Raw genomic sequence first — 17618 nt, 5'->3', positions numbered from 1 at the left:
CTAGTGTTCTTGATATAGCACTTCATGCATATATGTTGGACTGTTTGTTTATTTATTTACCTTTCTGGGCTTTTAGTGTCTAAATCCCAAAATGTATAAGAGTAACCCCATCCTCTTACTTTCAGAATTCTTGTTTTTAAAAATAATACCAATACACAAAAGAAACATTTTATTAAGACATTTTGTTCAAGTCAACAAAACTTTTTGTCAAGAGAATCCAATATTATATAGTTAAAAAATGATACAGACAGACTACGATTTTACTATCACATCATAGATGTTAGGGAAATGTATGGGTGCTCCCTCTAGGAACTGCTTTCCTAGGGAAGAATTATTCTATATTATTTATGCATTATATTTAACCTATAATTGACCTAAGTAACTTCCTAAGAAATGGACACACTATTTCAGAGACAAAATTGATGTAAGCAGTAAAATTATGTACAATAGATAAATAAATTATTTAATCATATAATACTGTAGCAATATACATTATTCCTTGCCTACCCACCCTTTTATCTTTCTAATTTCACTTCTTGTTGTACTTCTTTTATTACTTCAAAGAAATTTGGTCTGTCTAAGAAGTAGTGTTTTATTTATAACCACTCCCCCAAAATACTTAAATAATGGACCATAAGTCACAGGATTCAAACCTGGTAGGAACCTTGAAGTTTATTGATTCCTATACTCTCATTTCACCTCTGAAACCTCTGAAAAGCTAAATGACTTGCGCAAAGTCACTGGGTATAAAAAGACAGCTGGGAGCTGAAATAAGTTATCAGAACTTTGAATCCATCCCGCTTTCCACTGATTCTTGTCCAAGGTTAACAAAATAGATTTCTCCAATTTATAATGGTCACATTTACAAAGAAATGAAACATTAGCAATATTCAGCTACTTGAGTTTTTTTAATATAGCAACTATCTATAGATGGTACTTATAATTCACCAGATACAATATGATGGTAATAAAAAATCTTTAAAAGAGTGTCCAAAAGACTAAATATATTTAAATCTATTTAGGTCGATTTCATGAGGGTCAAAAAATACCATTTTTGAGCCCCCCCCCCAAGAACCTTGGAACAGGGAGAAAGAAAAAAGCCCCTAACACTCCTTCATCATTTTGGGAGCCCGCCTGCTGGCAAAGGAAACCATAGACTCCAATCAGACTCTTTGACAATTACCTCTCCCTAAAGTATCATCATACACCTAAGGATTTCCCATTGGAAATCATATTTCCAACTCTCAGCCCTTTTAGAATTATTAAACATCAATATCTTACTTTGGCTGAAGCTAATACTCACTGTAATTCTTAGATATCAAGGACTCACATTGACTGAAACCATACCCACCAATCTTTCTTCAAATTCAAAGATATGTTGACTCTTATTAAAAAGTGAAGTAGGGTAATGAATATCTCTTCAAATAAGTGAACATTATATTCATGAAACTTTTTAAAACAAAGGCATCAGATTACATTAAAGTTCCACTACATACATATATAATAATAATATTATGTATCTATTTCTACATTATCAAAAACACTTTTTTAAGAAAGAAAAAAGAACACTGAACAATTACAGTGAAATTGATCCAAAGAGAACATGTATGAGATGGAAAGAAAACAATTGCTTTTTACCCAATAAGCTCCACTTTGAATTGTGTTGTTGTCTTTATTTTGAATGAATCCATAAAGGGAAGGGGGGGCAGAAAAATGGAAGAAGATCACAGCATAAGATGCAGTCAGTAAATTGTGTTTTATACTTGAACTTCAACAACTTACTGATGGCCACAAGAAGTGCTGATGGTTACAACAGGCAGCCGAATGAATGTCTAGTTTTATTCAATTTCAACCAGACTTCACTTGCAAATTTAAGTTTATATCTGAAAATGGTGAACCCAGGCCTAACCCTGGAGAAGTGAAACAAACCCAAATGTTTAAAAATATATAATAATTAGCAGTGTTTCAACATGATCAAATCATATCCTGTTTTATCTATCTACATTATCCAGATAAAAAGCAGAAATTACACCGGAAAGTGAATGGGAGTTTACATTCCTATATTCTGCTGAAAAGTTCAATCTTGCACCCTCTTATTTCAAAAAACACTAACCAAATATGAATTTTGTTTCAAGAAAGGTTTTCCCATTGAGTCTTGAGGCATTTCTCCTTCCAAATGTCAAATGATTGATAATACCAAAAGGCTTCATTTTATTTCCTAAAGTCTTCAAAACCATAATGTTCAGCAGGCTATCTGAGAGGATCATCATAGCAGTTTTTAGGGAGACGAGAGATAAATCAAAAATATCCAAGAACATCATGCTATTCCCTGGAGAAAAATGTTTTTGCAGAGTAATTTGTGAGAAGAGGTGCATGTTGTGAATCACATGGATATCCCTAATCATAGTCCTATGATGTTGGGAGCTGTCAGGTAAATGTACTTATCTTCTTTCCTCAATGAAATGTTAGTCATGCATTGAGACTTTGCATGCAAAACTTTCCTTCTACTTTCTTATAAAGAAACCATGTGCAACTTTTCTGTTCATGCTCATAAATTCAGCCCACGATCCAGTGAAGACAAAACCCCCTTTCAGTATGCCTTAGTTTGCACAATTGCACATAGATATTGACTATCAGCTCTCCAATGAATCACCAGCAGAAGTTTTGACTAAAGTGCTGGGGTTTTTCTTGGAATGTGTTGAAAGAGGATATGCCTAAGGACCTCTTTGAAAGCCACTTAGTGACTCTAGTTGGAAACCATTCCCCAACTTTTCAGAAACCAAGCTTTTTAGACATTGGTAGCCTCAGTGAAAGAGTCATTGGCACAGGTATTCTTCTTCACCTCGAGGTCCTTCTTGGCTTTGAATGTCACCGATACCTCTGAATGAATCGCATCCAGCCTCTGCTCACAATGAAAGGCAGAGAGGAAGGCCTTTCTGTAGTTGCTATTCATCCAGCCATAAAGAAAAGGATTGGCGAAGGTAGAGCACATGGCAATGATATGAAATATTGTGAAAATGAGCCTGTATTCCCTCAGGTCCAGGACCTGGTTGTCAATGTCAATGGCAAGTTGGAAGGCATGGAGAGGCAGCCAGCTAACTGCAAACACCACCACCACACACACTAACATCTTGGTGGTTTTATGCCGACGCTGATGGTAGTGGTCATTGGCCACACCCGGGCTGATATGATTTTTCAGCTTACTCCAGATCTGTATATAGGCAAAAGATATGATACCCAATGGCAAAACATACAGGATCAGCAAGGAAGAGAGACTATAAATGGTACCGTACATGCTCTTTTCCTCACCTGGCCACTTCTCAGTACATACCACGATCTCAAAGTCAGGTATGATCTCAATCAGAGAATACTCCCGGAAGATAGCCAGGGGACTAGCCAGCAAGGCACTAATTCCCCAGGCCAGGCCAATGATCAGGAAACTGATCCGCTTGGAAATCTTGCTCTCCAGATGGTATACAATGCAACGGTGTCGATCTAAGGCGATCACAGTTAGGGTGATTGTGGATACTTGCACTGCCAAGCCTTGGGCATAGGGAACCAGGTGGCACAGAACAGGGCCCATCTTCCACTCCCCCATCAAGGTGTAAGTAAGGGTAAAGGGAAGGCATAGTGTGTTCACTAGAAGGTCCGCCACAGCGAGATTAGCAATAAAGAAATTGGTGACAGTACGCATACTCTTGAACTTGATCACCACATGGATCACCAAAGAATTGCCAATCACTCCCAGCAAGATGATGGTGCAATAGGCCAATATGAGGATAACCTGAACTTCAATCAACTTGGTGCTATCAGCAAGCCCTGGTTTAGGGTCAGGGGCTAGCTGACCTCTTGGGGTAGTTTGTGCTGTCCCATACCATTCAACCTCTGTTTCCTCTGTTGTCTGATTCTCTTCAGTCTGTGCTCCTGTTGGCCCCATGTTCATTCTGCACAGTTGCCCTGGGCCTAGAATTAGTACAAGGATCATTAAAATGAAAAATTAGTAAAGATAAAAAAAGAGAATTCACTTAGCCTAGACACTTAACCTTGCACTTGTGATCAGAGATCAGAACCAGAATGGAAGTTCCCTGTAACATTAAATTTTCATAAAATAGGATCCTATTAGGAAATAATTCTTTGTTGTAAGGATTTGGTGAATATGCTGATTTTTCATGTGCCCCAATCAACTACATGCAGTGAAAATGTTTCCAAAGGGAATATTTGAAATGTGTTCCCTTTAAAAAAAACAAATAAAGCTATATTAGAATGGGATATAATGTTTCTAATATAGTTTACATATTCCTAAGATCGTTTCTTTCAATAATAAGGCCTTGCAATTGTTGTGTCTAACTTTAGAAGAAACCTTGAATTAGTTCCATCTATCTCCAGTGTTAAGTTTTCTGGATTCATGAACAACACTTCAAAACTGAAAACTGTGTTTCTTAGCTAGTTCATAGGTATATACATGCATGAGGTTGGGGCAGAGAGTAAATATAGGTACAGTCAACTTCCAATTACCCACTTTTTTTCCTTAGTTGTACTAATTTGTCTATGTTGTCTCTGATTCCAACAGAATTCTGGTTCATGTGACCTCGAGGTACACTTATTACTCCCAGTATTAGCCTAAAGCAAATTATAGTTTGGAAAAGCCAATTCACAGAGACACAGTCATAGAATTTAGAGATTTAAGGTACCTAGTCCTACCCCCTACATTTACAGATGATGACACCAAGAGACATGTAATAGCTTGCCAAAGGTCTCTGAAGATGAGCTTGGTAATCATCATCATCTAAAATTAATATAAATAATATATGTGTAATTCATAAATATTCTCTCTTCCATTGGGGCAGGTGATTGAGAAGCCAAATAGCATTCCCATAGAGAGGCAATGGAGTATAGGGGAAAGAACACTGGATTTGAAATTCAAAGACCTGATTTACTTCTTCTCAGAGTAAGTCACTTTATCTCTCTGTGTCCTAGTTTCGCCATTTGCAAATGAGAGGTCTAGACTAGATGACTTCTAAATCTTCTTTCATCTCACACACCAACCCCCAAAATCCTACAATCCTTTCTCCTAGGAATGACCAAATGGCCCATTGACCAACTTTTTGTCACCATTACTACCAAGAAAAGATGTCAATCTTGGAATTCTATTCAAAACAATTCAGGTTTCTAACAAATATGAAAATGATACTTTTCTTCACTGAAGTCAATATAGGTTTTGTGAAAATCTAATATTTTTGGTTAGTGAGGGATGGCCAAGACCTAGGATATTAGCAGATCATTGACCAATTCAGATTAGGAACTGTTAGAGGGTTTTCTGGAGCATTTCTGGTGAGGTTAAATCACTTGCTAATGGTCACGGAGAGAACACATGCCAGAGGTTAACTTGAGGCCAAGATTTCCTCACTCCAAGGCCAGTCCTCTATCAACAGCTCACATTGCTGCCTTCTGTTTACTGCACTAGGTTTTCTTTGACCCTGCTGGGGAATAATGCAGATGACTACCTTGTCTTAAATATAGTATTAGAGAGTTGATTGGGTCACTGAGATTTTAAGTGACTTGCCCAGGGTCAAACTCCCAGTTGGTGTCAGAGGCAGAATTTGAACCCAAGCCCTCCTGACTCCCAGGCCAGCCTCCCTATCCACTTGGAAAAAATAAGATCCCCAAACCCTTGGATATTGTTTCATATCTTCTTCCTTTTTTGGGGTCATAAGAAAACACAGAAGCTAACAATTGTTGTCCTGGAGTACAAGTATTTCCCTCAAACTGTTCAAGTTCCTTCAACTTTACCTGAAAGAAGACTTGAAAGAACCCAATTAAGTATATTTTAAAAGTTAAAAAGTTTTAAAATTTAGAAAGTTATTAAATTGTAAAAAATATTACCAGATTTTACAGAAATCTAGGGGTTTATTCCTCAAATTAACTGCAGATTTGTATATATAGTCATAATTATTTTATTTTCTTTTATTCTACTTTTTCTCCTTAATTCCTCTTTTTCTGACTTCTTGATCCAGTTATTAAAAACAGCTGCACTTTAGAGCTTAGACAAAACTAAGATCTAAGCACATATACCATTATCCAGTTGTTGTCTTTTTTCTCCCAGAACTCTACTGATCTCCTGCCACTGCACTGTGTTTTCCAAAGGAGGTGTCACCCCCAAGTTGTACTTCTATGCAAGTAGATGCTCTAAAAGATGGGTACAAAGGCAGAGGAAATTGTCACTTGATATATGGAGAAGTATTATAATTAACAAAGCAAAACAAAAGAAATACAAAACAATTAAAAACTTTTGCTTGGGACAAAGGAAAGAAATGTATTTCCACATTATTTGAGATACCTTGGGAGAAGAAGGAAGGAATAAGCAATCATTCTGAATAAGTTTCACTTAAAGAAAGTTTTAACCTTTTTTGTGTATCATGGACCCTTGTGGTAGTCTGGGGTTGCCTCAGGATAATGTTGTTCAACGCATAAAATAAATTGCATAGCATTACAAAAGGAATTTCAATTATATTGAAATACAGTTATCAAGATTTTTTTTTAAAAGCAAGATCATAGCCCCCAGATTAAGAAGCCTTGCTTTAAGAAAAGAGCAACTCGAGTTTCTCTAGTTGGCTGGTTTTCAAGGAATTCAAAGTTACAAGGAATTTATAGGTTACCTAATCCAATCCCCAATTCAATTGTGTCCCGAAGAAGGTAAGGAATGTGTTCAAGGGCACATAGGTGGAAAGTGGCAATAGTGGGATTTTAATTCAGCTCCTTTAACTTCAAATCCAGTAATCTTTCTACTATACCTCATGGTATCATGGGGTCGTAAATTTAGAAATGGAAGGACATAGAGGTCTTTCAGTCTTGCTCCCTCATTTTGTAGATGAGGAAACTGAGGCACAGAGAGCTATAAGTGACTTTCCCAGAACCATACAACCATTAAATATCCAAGATAGGATTCGAACCCAGGTGTTCTTGACTCAAGTGTTTTATTACACTATGGCTGTCAATAAACCAATAAGCAAACAAAAATCTTTAAATCATCTCAAGGCAGGAAATAATAAACTGTTGGGTCTAAAGACAACATGAATAAAAAAAACTTTGTATTTGTAGAAAATTCTGCAATGGTCTGATGCTGTCTAAGATATGTGTTTGTTAAATTACACATTTCCACAATTTTCATTCCTAATTATCTCAGGGACATTCCTAGAATTCATACTAATTGATCTCCCATCCCTCTCCCCTCCTGACCTTTAGGAAATAGCTACAGAAATTGGGGGTGGGGGTGGAAATCGGTCAGATGCTTGTTTGGAGGATAGTGGAAGAGAGGGGGAAACATGCAACAAATGTTCCAGTAATGTTCCTACTCTGTGGGGTTAATTTTGAAGTCCCTCTATCCAAACGAGGTAATATATGTGAAAGCAATTTGAAAACTGTAAAATAAGACTTATTATGATAAACTTTCATAGCTATATGAACCATACATTATTATTATTCCTAACAAGTCCAAACATTATCTTCGTCTAGTCTTCTCTATGCAACTGACATAAAAAAATGCCCACCCTCTTGTAAAAGGTTTTGAAGCATACAGCTTTGGAGCACTCTTTCTTCTACCAAAACTGCTCCCATGCTTGTAGCCACCAGGTGGACACTCTGAGAGGACAATGAATGGACACCTTATTGTAAGGAGCTCTCATTAGCTTGAGAAAGTCAACGCAACATCCTCGATGACTCTCTCTTGCCACGCTTTTGAGTAATAGGCATGAAGCCCAAACAACTTGTGGCTCTGGGGTGAAGGTTCTCTCTCAATTTATAATTGGGAAGAGGCATGTAAGAGGTTTATGAGACATGAGAAAGGAGGTCTTGGGCCATGGGGTAGGGGTGGAGGAAATAAAGGAAATAATGGCATTTAATGTCTCGAATGAGGGTCTGACAGTTATCCATCAGCGAGCTACCTGAACCCAAATTAAGGAGCCTGCAAAGAAGCTTCTACTCCCCTCTCCTCCGAGACCCAGCCGCGGTTCTTCCGGGTACCCATTGTCACACCAGGTGGGTCAGATGAGGCTTACCAGTCCCCTTGTCTTTCTCCCCTTTTATCCTTGCTTGGGCTTACTGGCCGCTGCAGTCAGACGGAGAGGAGCCAAGCTCCAGGGGACCCTTGAATAGCGCGGAGGGCGCAGTCCGGTCCAGTTCGTCCCGTCCAGTCCAGTGCCCAGGACCAGGGGGAGAAAATTCCCCGAGTTGAGTCCGAGCTCACTCTCCCGGCGGGATTCTCTCTCCACTGCCTCCTCAGCAGTCCAACACAGCCGGAACCGAGCCTCTTTTCTTATGCAGAGGAGGGCGGCTCCCCCGGCGCTGCCGTGCCAGGGATTTCTGCCACCCAAGCGGGTTCAGCGGCTGTGAAGAAAGTACGCCAGACTGGATGAGAAGCTCCAAGGGGAAGGGAGAGAGAGAGAGAGAGAGAGAGAGAGAGAGAGAGAGAGAGAGAGAGAGAGAGAGAGAGAGAGAGAGAGAGAGAGAGAGAGAGAGAGAGAGAGAGAGAGAGAGAGAGAGAGAGAGAGAGAGCGCCCGGAAGAGAGCAGGAGGGAAACAGGTGCGAGAGAAAAAGCCGTCAGCTCCCGGGGTCCCGAACCGGAGGAAAGGGCTGGACAACGTCCCCGGCGGGAATAGAGGAGGAGAGAGTGACTCTCCCCCCAGCACCAGAACTGCCCACCCTCTGAGCGTCCTGCCTACTTCTTGCTGTTTAGTGCAGAGATAACTGTCCTGCAACCATCCCCCCCCCACACTCGCAACCTGCACTCCCCCTCCAGTCTCCACTTTCCCTCCAGCCACGCTCCTGTTATTCATTCAGCCCCCTCCCCCTTCTCCTTCTCCGGGAGCTGTACAGTCCCCTTTCCCCACCCTCCCTGCCCCCACGGAGCCCTATGCCCTTCAGTATCCAAAGAGGGTAAGCGAGGGGAGTGGGCAATCAGTCCTGGCACTGAGCCCCTCTCCAAGGAGAGAGAAGGTCCCGATGGTATCCCGAAGAGTAGAAAGACCTTTTACCCTGAGCGAGAGCTCCGCTTGGTTCTGAAACTACAGCAAGCTCTGGGAGAGCAAGCCTGTAGGCTGGGTATGCAATGAATAGAGCCCAGAGAGCTGGAGCACCCGCACCTATTCTCCTTCACTCCCGTTATGCTCCACTACTAAGTTTGTAAGGTTTAAATAGGGGAAGAGCAGAGGAAAAGAGGGAACTTTTTAAAGTAGGAGTGGGAGGGAGAGGTAGAATTAGACATAGAAAGGCTACTGAAATAAACATCTGGATTGTGCCTGGAGAGAACAATGTCTCTCCTCTCCTCTTCTGTCCTGTCCTTTCTTTCCCTTTCCTGTCTGTCTGCCTGCCTGCTGCCTACCTGCCTGTCTGTCTGTCTCTCTCTGTCTCTCTCACACACATGGGTTTAGATGCTGGCACTCGAGCAGAATAAGAGAAAAATTCTAACCACTAGATAGTTATTATTTATTTGTTTGTTTGTTTTGCTGCGGGGCAATTGCGGGGCAATGAGGGTTAAGCGACTTGCCCAAGGTCACACAGCTAATAAGTGTCAAGAGTCTGAGGCTGGATTTGAACTCAGGTCCTCCTGAATCCAGGGCCAGAGCTTTATCCGCTGCGCCATCTAGCTGCCCCCTGTATAGGTATTTTAATGAAGTGTTCTGCACTAACCCAGAGACATTACGACTGTGCCATAGTAGCTAAATTTTAGGTAGTTGCCTGAGGTAAGGCTAAATGTCTTGCCCGGGGTTACATAACTACTAAGTGTCAAAAGCTGAGCTTGATTTGTTGTCTTCCGGTTGCATTGGCTGGTCTCAGATAAGCCAAGGCAGAGATTAGATGGAGGAGCCTGTATCACCCTACAAGGGTGCTCTAGCCCATTGCCATTACCAGATGTTCACAGACACAGGACAAGCACTATATATTATGTTTGCCCACTTTCTGGTGGTTAATATCCTTAAATGACATTTTTCCCCTTTGTCGACTCTGTAGCTGTTCAACTGTAGAAAAGGCTGAGAAGGTTTACCTCTATTCAATGTCCTTAGCAGAGGTCATTAAGCATATTCAGATCTACTACACTCCAGGAGGCAAGACACGATGCTGTCCCTTCGTGCTTCATTCCAAGAACCTACTTATGCTGAGTCCTGATTTAAGGAAGGAAGGAAGGAAGGAAGGAAGGGAGGGAGGGAGGGAGGGAGGGAGGAAGGAAGGAAGGAAGGAAGGAAGGAAGGAAGGAAGGAAGGAAGGAAGGAAGGAAGGAAGGAAGGAAGGAAGGAAGGAAGGAAGGGAGGGAGGAAGGGAGGAAGGGAGGAAGGGAGGAAGGGAGGGAGGAAGGGAGGAAGGGAGGAAGGGAGGAAGGAAGGAGAAAGGAAGGAAGGAAGGAAGGAAGGAAGGAAGGAAGGAAGGAAGGAAGGAAGGAAGGAAGGAAGGAAGGAAGGAAGGAAGGGAAGAAGGGAGGGAGAGAGGGAGGGAGGAAGGAAAGAAGGAAGGAAGGAAGGAAGGAAGGAAGGAAGGAAGGAAGGAAGGAAGGAAGGAAGGAAGGAAGGAAGGAAGGAAGGAAGGAAGGAAGGAAGGAAGGAAGGAAGGAAGGAAGGAAGAAAGAGAAAGAGAGAGAGAGAGAGAGAGAGAGAGAGAAAGACAATCCCTCCTCTGGTTGATTTACTGAGAGGACAACAGAGCAAAATAATAAGAGTACATGATTGACATCAGTACACCTCAAGCCTCCTTTTCCTATATCAACCTTGTTTGTAATTCAAGAGGAGTCACTTTATTGCTTCATTTCAGTAGGAGAGAGCAATGTTTATTCCCTTCTATCATCTGGTGAGCATTATGAAGATGACAGACTAGGATTACAATTATTTTTATTCTGTTTCTTTAAGATAAGCAATGTTTAATTGTTGTGGAAAAGGACACCTAGACCCCCTCTCCTAAATACCAACAAAATACCCATCTGAAAACATAGTATCTCACATCCCAATATATGGGTCTCAAATGAAGACTTAGAAGCATTATAGAAATGGAAAACATTTCTACAAAATGCAAATGAATTCATCTGATATGAGCTTCAACATTGATATATAGTTATGAGAATACAGTGGGGCATTTTATGTTTTCCCGTTACCAAGAGAGAAAACAGACTAGAAATATCTAAGGTGTGTTCCAGATTTCAAATTTTTTTAAGTTTTGAGTTCTACATTCTCTCTCTCCTTTCCCCACTCTTCCCCAACCTGAAACAGTAGGCAATTTGATATAGGTTATACATGGGCAATCATGCAAAACATATTTCCATATTAGTCTTGCTGTGGATTTCAAATTTTTAAAATATCTTTGTAGAGACAGCATTTTATAAATTCTACGTGAATTCCAAGTGCCTTAAGTTAGCATGATCAATACCTTCTCTTCTAAGATATTTACATCAATTAACAATATATGTAAGATGTAATGACAGATTTAAAAAAAATAAATACACGAAAGTATGCATCTAAATGGAAGCTGACCTTCAAAGTAGTCACCTTGGAAAGTTTTAATAGATTCCAATGATGCTGGCATTGCTCAGTGTCATTTGGGGACATGTATCATGTATTGGAATGGATTCAGAACCAAAAGACCCTTCAAACCCTTGCTAAATCCCACTCTGCCACTTACCAGCTGACCTTAGGCAATCATTTAACCTCCCACCTCAGTTTTATCATCTGTAAAATGAGCAATAATGACTAATTCATTAAAGAACTCCTAATTGTACTAGTATACAAGGACTTAAGTAGTATTTTTTTTAAATAAGACCTTATGGGGCAGCTAGGTGGTACAGTGGATAGAGGCCCTGGATTCAGGCGGACCTGGGTTCAAATTCTGCCTCAGACACTTAACAATTACTAGCTGTGTGACCCTGGGCAAGTCACTTAACCCCAATTGCCTCACCAAAAAAAATAACAATAATAAATAAGACCTTGCATTTATATAGTGTTTTAAAGTTTGCAAAGGATTTCACATACATTATCTCCTTTCAGCTTAACAACCTTGGAAGATAGGTACTGCAGGTTTTTTATGACCCTTTTAAAAATAAGGAAATAAATTCAGAGAGGTTCAGTGACTTGACCATTGTCACACAGCTATTCTCAGAGAAGGAATTTGCTTTTTTAAAAAAATAATTAAATGTATTTATCAATATAAGCCTTATCATGGTTTATATTAACAATATAATTTCAAATATACAATGTCTTTTTGCTGCAATCACTTGTTTTTACATGATTTGTAATTGAGCTCACAAGATTTGGACAAATATTTTTTAATTCTTTGTCATTAAACCATGCTTTTATCACACTGATATTAGCTGTATTTTTGTTTTTTGTTTTTTGTTTTAGTGAGGCAATTGGGGTTAAGTGACTTGCCCAGGGTCACACAGCTAGTAAGTGTTAAGTGTCTGAGGCCGGATTTGAACTCAGGTACTCCTGACTTCAGGGCTGGTGCTCTATCCACTGCACCACCCAGCTGCCCCTGTATTTTTGTTGAATAGTTCATTTTTTTCCCAAGCCTCACCTTCATTATAATGTGCAGGCTTTCTTTTTTAAGTACATTGTTTTTATTTTTCAACAAGTATTTTTTGTCCCTCCTGCTATCCACCTCCCCAAATTGAGCAATTTTTTTTTTTGTGAGGCAATGGGGGTTAAGTGACTTGCCCAGCGTCACACAGCTAGTAAGTGTCAAGTGTCTAAGGTGAAATTTGAACTCAGGTACTCCTGAATCCAGGGCCAGTGCTTTATCCACTGCGCCACCTAACTGCCCCAAATTGAGCAATTCTAAATATTAATAAGAACGAAAGCCCCACATTAGCCACATCCAAAAATGTATGTCTCTGCATCTTATATTTGTCACCTCTCTTTTAGGAGTTGAGTGGTGTGTTTCATCTTCATTATTTTTGACTTGTGATACATCATTATGTTGATCAGAATTCCCAGGTCTTTCAAATTTGTTTTACTATAAAATGTTACCATTGTATAAATAGCTCTATTTCTGCTCACCTCTCTCTTATGGGGCAGTTCATATGTCTTCAAAGTTTACTCTAAAGCTATTTATTTTAAAATTTTCTACAGCACAAAAATATTTCATTACATTCTGATACCACAGTTTGTTTATCTAGTTCTCAATAATGGACCCCCCCGCCTTGGTTTCCAGTTTGGGGCTGCCACCAAAAGTTAGTTTTATACATATACCTTTTCCTCTTTCTTTGATTGTTTTTACCAGTGGTAAAACTGGGTCTAAGAGTATGTATATTTTCGTAACGTTCTGGGCATAGTTCTAAATTGCTTTCCAGAATGGTTGGACCAATTCATAGTCCCATCAATAGTCCACTAGTACTATTGTATACTAATATATAGTATTGTATACAACTAGCAGCTATATTTGTGGCCCCCCAAATGTGTCATTTTCCCTTTTGTTATCATTAACAGTCTGAATCTCAAAGTTGTTTTAATTTTTCATTTCTGTAATTGTTAGTGATTTAGAGCATTTTATATGACTATTGATAACTTTGATTTCTTCCTTTGAAAAATATTGATTTATTATCCTTTGATCATTTATCTATTGGGTGATGATTCATAGTTTTAGAAATTTGAATCTGTTTCTTTTATACCTGAAATATAGTTTTTTCAGAGAAACTTGCTGAAAAATTGCTTTCCAATTATTTCCTTCAATTTTAGCCTTATTAGGTTAGTTTGCACACTTTAAAAATTCTTACATAATCAAAATACCTTATATATATATATATATAATATATATATCTTGTATAATACTATCACTTGTTTAGTCATGAACTATTTCTGTCTTCATAGATCAAAAGGTAATTTCTTCCTAATTTGTTTATGATGTGATTCTATATGGGGGGCAGCTAGGTAGAGCAGTGGATAAAGCACTGGCCCTGGATTCAGGAGTACCTGAGTTCAAATCTGGCCTCAGACAATTGACACTTACTAGCCGTGTGACCCTGGGCAAGTCACTTAACCCTCATTGCCCTGCAAAAAAAAAAAAATTTTATATGTAGGTCAAATGCTCATTTGGACTTTATCTTGATATATGGTGTGAAGTGTTGGTCTAAACTTGATTTCTACCATATTGCTATCCAGTGTTTTCCAGCAGTTATTGTCAGATAATAAGTTCTTTCCCCAGGTAGTTGTTTTGTTTTTTTTAGTTTAACACTAGGTAACTATGTTTGTTTGCTTCTGTATATTCTGTGCTAATATGCACCACCGATAAACCTCTCCCCCTCCCCCTCCCCGAGTACCAAATTATTTTAATTATTACTTCTTTGTTGTACAGTTTGAAATCTGGCACTGAGAGAGTGAGATTTTAACCCATTTCTCCTTATTTGAAGTGTAGTTTGTAACTCTTTTCTTCTCCCTACAGACTGTGTGAAATGGTCAGAAATGAAACCCCATGAAATTCTGTAGTGAAGAATCTATCAATCATATATGACCAAAACAAAATCAAACTTTTGCTCACAATCAAGGTTGGAAAACACTATAATGCAATTTCATCTGGTAGGACTTTGTGTAGCATATAGAATCACAGAAATTCCTCCGTGATTCTGAGTCTTCAAGTCATAGATCATAGATCTAGAGCTGGAAATTACTTCAGCACTGTATTGTCCAAGCTTTTTGTTTTGCAGATGAGAAAATAGACTCAGGCACGTTAAGTGATCTGCCCAAAATCATCAACTGCAACCCATTGTTTTAAACAGAAATCCCCTTTACATTGTTAGTGACAAGGGATTATGGAGTTTTTGCATAAAGACATTTCCTCCAATGCTGGAGAACTAATGATTTTACATGGGGTCCCATTCTGCTTTCCGATAGCTCTAATTTTTAGAAAGCATTTAACTACAGAAAACTGAAATCTCTCTCACTGTGACTTTTACCTGTGCATTCTCCTTTCACTTTCTAGGTCCAAGCAAAAGCAAAACAAAACTCTGATTCAAAAGATATCTTTTGTGTGTGTGTAGCAAATACTCCTTTGGAAACCTGGTGAAACCTATAGACCTTTTCTCAGAATAATGTTTTTAAATGTCCAAAATAAAATATATAAGATTCCAAAGGAAACCAAATATATTGAAATACAGTAATAAAATATTTTTTTAAATCATGGACTCCCTTTAAGTCCATCCATGGAATGAATGGGGATCCATGCACCTCAGGTTAAGAACTCCCTCTATAATTCCTCTCCTACATGAAAGGCCTTCAAATATTTGAAGACAACTATTATATCCCCTTTGAATACTCTTTTATTAGCTTAACCTTTCCAGTTTCTTCAGCTCATAAGGAATTTTTCAGTTCCCCTCATCCCAACTTCAATTTGATTATCTTCTGGAGGCAGCTAGGTGGCACAATGGATAAGGCACTAGCCTTGGATTCAGGAGGACCTGAGTTCAAACCCAGCCTCAGACACTTACTAGCTGTGTGACCCTGGGCAAGTCACTTAAACCCCATTGCCCTGCAAAAAAAAAAAAAAAGTTCTCATTACGGGGGGCGGCTAGGTGGCACAGTGGATAGAGCACCGGCCCTGGAGTCAGGAGTACCTGAGTTCAAATCCAGCCTCAGACACTTAACACTTACTAGCTGTGTGACCCTGGGCAAGTCACTTAACCCCAATTGCCTCACTAAAAAAAAAATTTTTTTTTTAAATTTGGTTATCTTCTTCAGTACCTTCTTCAGATTGTTGGTGTCATTTCTAAAATGTGGCACCTAGAACACAAAACTCCAGCTATGACTTGGCCAGAGAACTACAGTGGTAGTTCTTATTCTTATTTATTTTTTTTTTTGCAGGGTAATGGGGGTTAAGTGACTTGCCCAGGGTCACACAGCTAGTGAGTGTCAAGTGTCTGAGGCCAGATTTGAACTCAGGTACTCCTGAATCTAGGGCTGGTGCTTTATCCACTGTGCCACCTAGCTGCCCCTGTAGTTCTTATTCTTAACTATGTTTCAATTAACTCAGGTTAGATTTATATGATTGGATGGAATGCTCATTAGAATTTTGTAATGTCCCATGATTTTCCTTAAGTATTTAAATTTATTTTGAGGGTAAGTAAGGTATTTTAAAATTTCTTGATGAGCCTAGCTCAAGTTACTTTAAGGATAGGCTTGAGGGAGAAGGGGGAAAGAGAGAAAGGGGGAACAAAGGAGAGTATGGCATTTTTGTGTAAGCAGTAGGTAGTTCGGGGAAACTAGGCAGGATGAGCTGTTCATTACCCACTGAGCCAACAAACCTATCTAAGCAAGCTCAGACTGCTCATTCCCCCTCCCTTCCCTTGCAGTTCATTACTTTACATGGTCATAGCTTTCCCTTTCCAAGCAATTTACTCTTCATGTGGAGTTATAGTTTTCCTTTCAAACTCCAGCATACAGAATATTATGGTTTCCAGGGTAGCTTGTGATTTCAAACTAGGGGAATCTTAACCTTGAGCTCTTGCCAGGAAAGCAAATTATAATACTAATATACCTACTCCTCTTTGCTAAATGGCTCTAAATTACTTCCAAGGTCCCAGGTTCCATTCTTTTTCCCCATCCTATTTTTCCCCTGTTTATCTTACTCTTTCTCTCCCATTTCACTCTGTTCATCCTCAAGTGTTTTGCTTCTGGCTACCACTTCTCCCAATATGTTCTCTGTTCTATCAGCCCCTCCTACTTTCCTATAGGGTAAGATAGATTTCTGTACCCAACTTGGTGTGTATGCTATTCCCACTTTGAGTCAATTCTGATGAGAGTAAAGTTCAAGGGCTCCCCCCTTGTAACTCCACTGTAAAAGTTTCACCCCGTTGTAAGTGAGGTAATTTACTTTATTCTATCTCTCCCTTACCCCTTCTCCCAGTGAATTCCTCTTTCTCACACCTTAATTTTATTTTTTAAGATATCATCCCATCACATTCAATTTATACCCATGCCCTTTGACTATGTATGTGCCTTTCAACATCCCTAATAATGAGAAAGTTCTTAAGAGTTACAAGTATCATCCCATGTAGGAATATAAACAGTTTAATCCTATTGAATCCCTTATGGTTTCTCTTTCCTGTTTCCCTTTTCATGCTTCTCTTGAGTCTTATATTTAAAAGTCAAATTTTCTTGACAGCTCTGGTCTCTTCATCAGGAATCTTTCAAAGTCCTCTAATTCATTGAATATCCATTTTTTTCTTTGAAGAATTGTATTCAGTTTTGCTGGGTAGATCATTCTTGGTTGCAATCCCAGCTCCTTTGCCTTCCAGAATACCATATTCCTAGCTCTCTGATACATTAATGTGGAAATGGCTAAATCTTGGGTAATCCTGACTGTGACTCCACAATATTTGAATTGTTTCCTTTTGGCTGCTTGCAATGTTTTCTCCTTCACCTGGGAGCTCTAGAATTTAGCTATAATATTCCTAGGAGTTTTAATCTTGCAATCTCTTTAAGGAAGTAATTAGTGGATTCTTTCAATTTCCATTTTACCTGCTGCTTCTAGAATATCTGTACAATTATCCTTGATAATTTCTTTTTTGTGGGCTCTTTAAACCTGTCTTTACTTTTTTCCATTATTTTGTTTTCTTTTAAAAAATAATAAACATTTTAATTTAAAGTTTTGA

The 17618-nt window shown here is 39.1% G+C and overlaps 1 protein-coding gene across 2 annotated transcripts; it reads right to left on the bottom strand.

The window, feature by feature from the left end:
- Positions 1-215: 215 nt before the first annotated feature.
- On the bottom strand, positions 216-9146 carry NPY2R (neuropeptide Y receptor Y2). 2 transcript variants are annotated; one of them, XM_043971623.1, is made up of 3 exons: positions 9031-9146; positions 8055-8382; positions 216-3963 (listed from the first exon to the last, which is right to left on the bottom strand). In XM_043971623.1, exon 3 carries the CDS (start codon positions 3941-3943, stop codon positions 2789-2791), a length of 1155 nt encoding a protein of 384 aa, XP_043827558.1. In that variant the 5' UTR covers positions 3944-3963; positions 8055-8382; positions 9031-9146; the 3' UTR covers positions 216-2788. The 2 variants fall into 2 exon arrangements, with proteins under 2 accessions (XP_043827558.1, XP_043827559.1); XM_043971624.1 differs by lacking the exons at positions 8055-8382; positions 9031-9146 and adding an exon at positions 6073-6148.
- Between the last annotated feature and the right edge of the window lie 8472 nt (positions 9147-17618).

Source organism: Dromiciops gliroides, chromosome 6 (genome assembly GCF_019393635.1).
Source record: "Dromiciops gliroides isolate mDroGli1 chromosome 6, mDroGli1.pri, whole genome shotgun sequence".
Taxonomy (NCBI): domain Eukaryota; kingdom Metazoa; phylum Chordata; class Mammalia; order Microbiotheria; family Microbiotheriidae; genus Dromiciops; species Dromiciops gliroides.
Note: the sequence above shows the minus strand (reverse complement) of the source record. Positions and strands in the feature narration are given on the sequence as shown.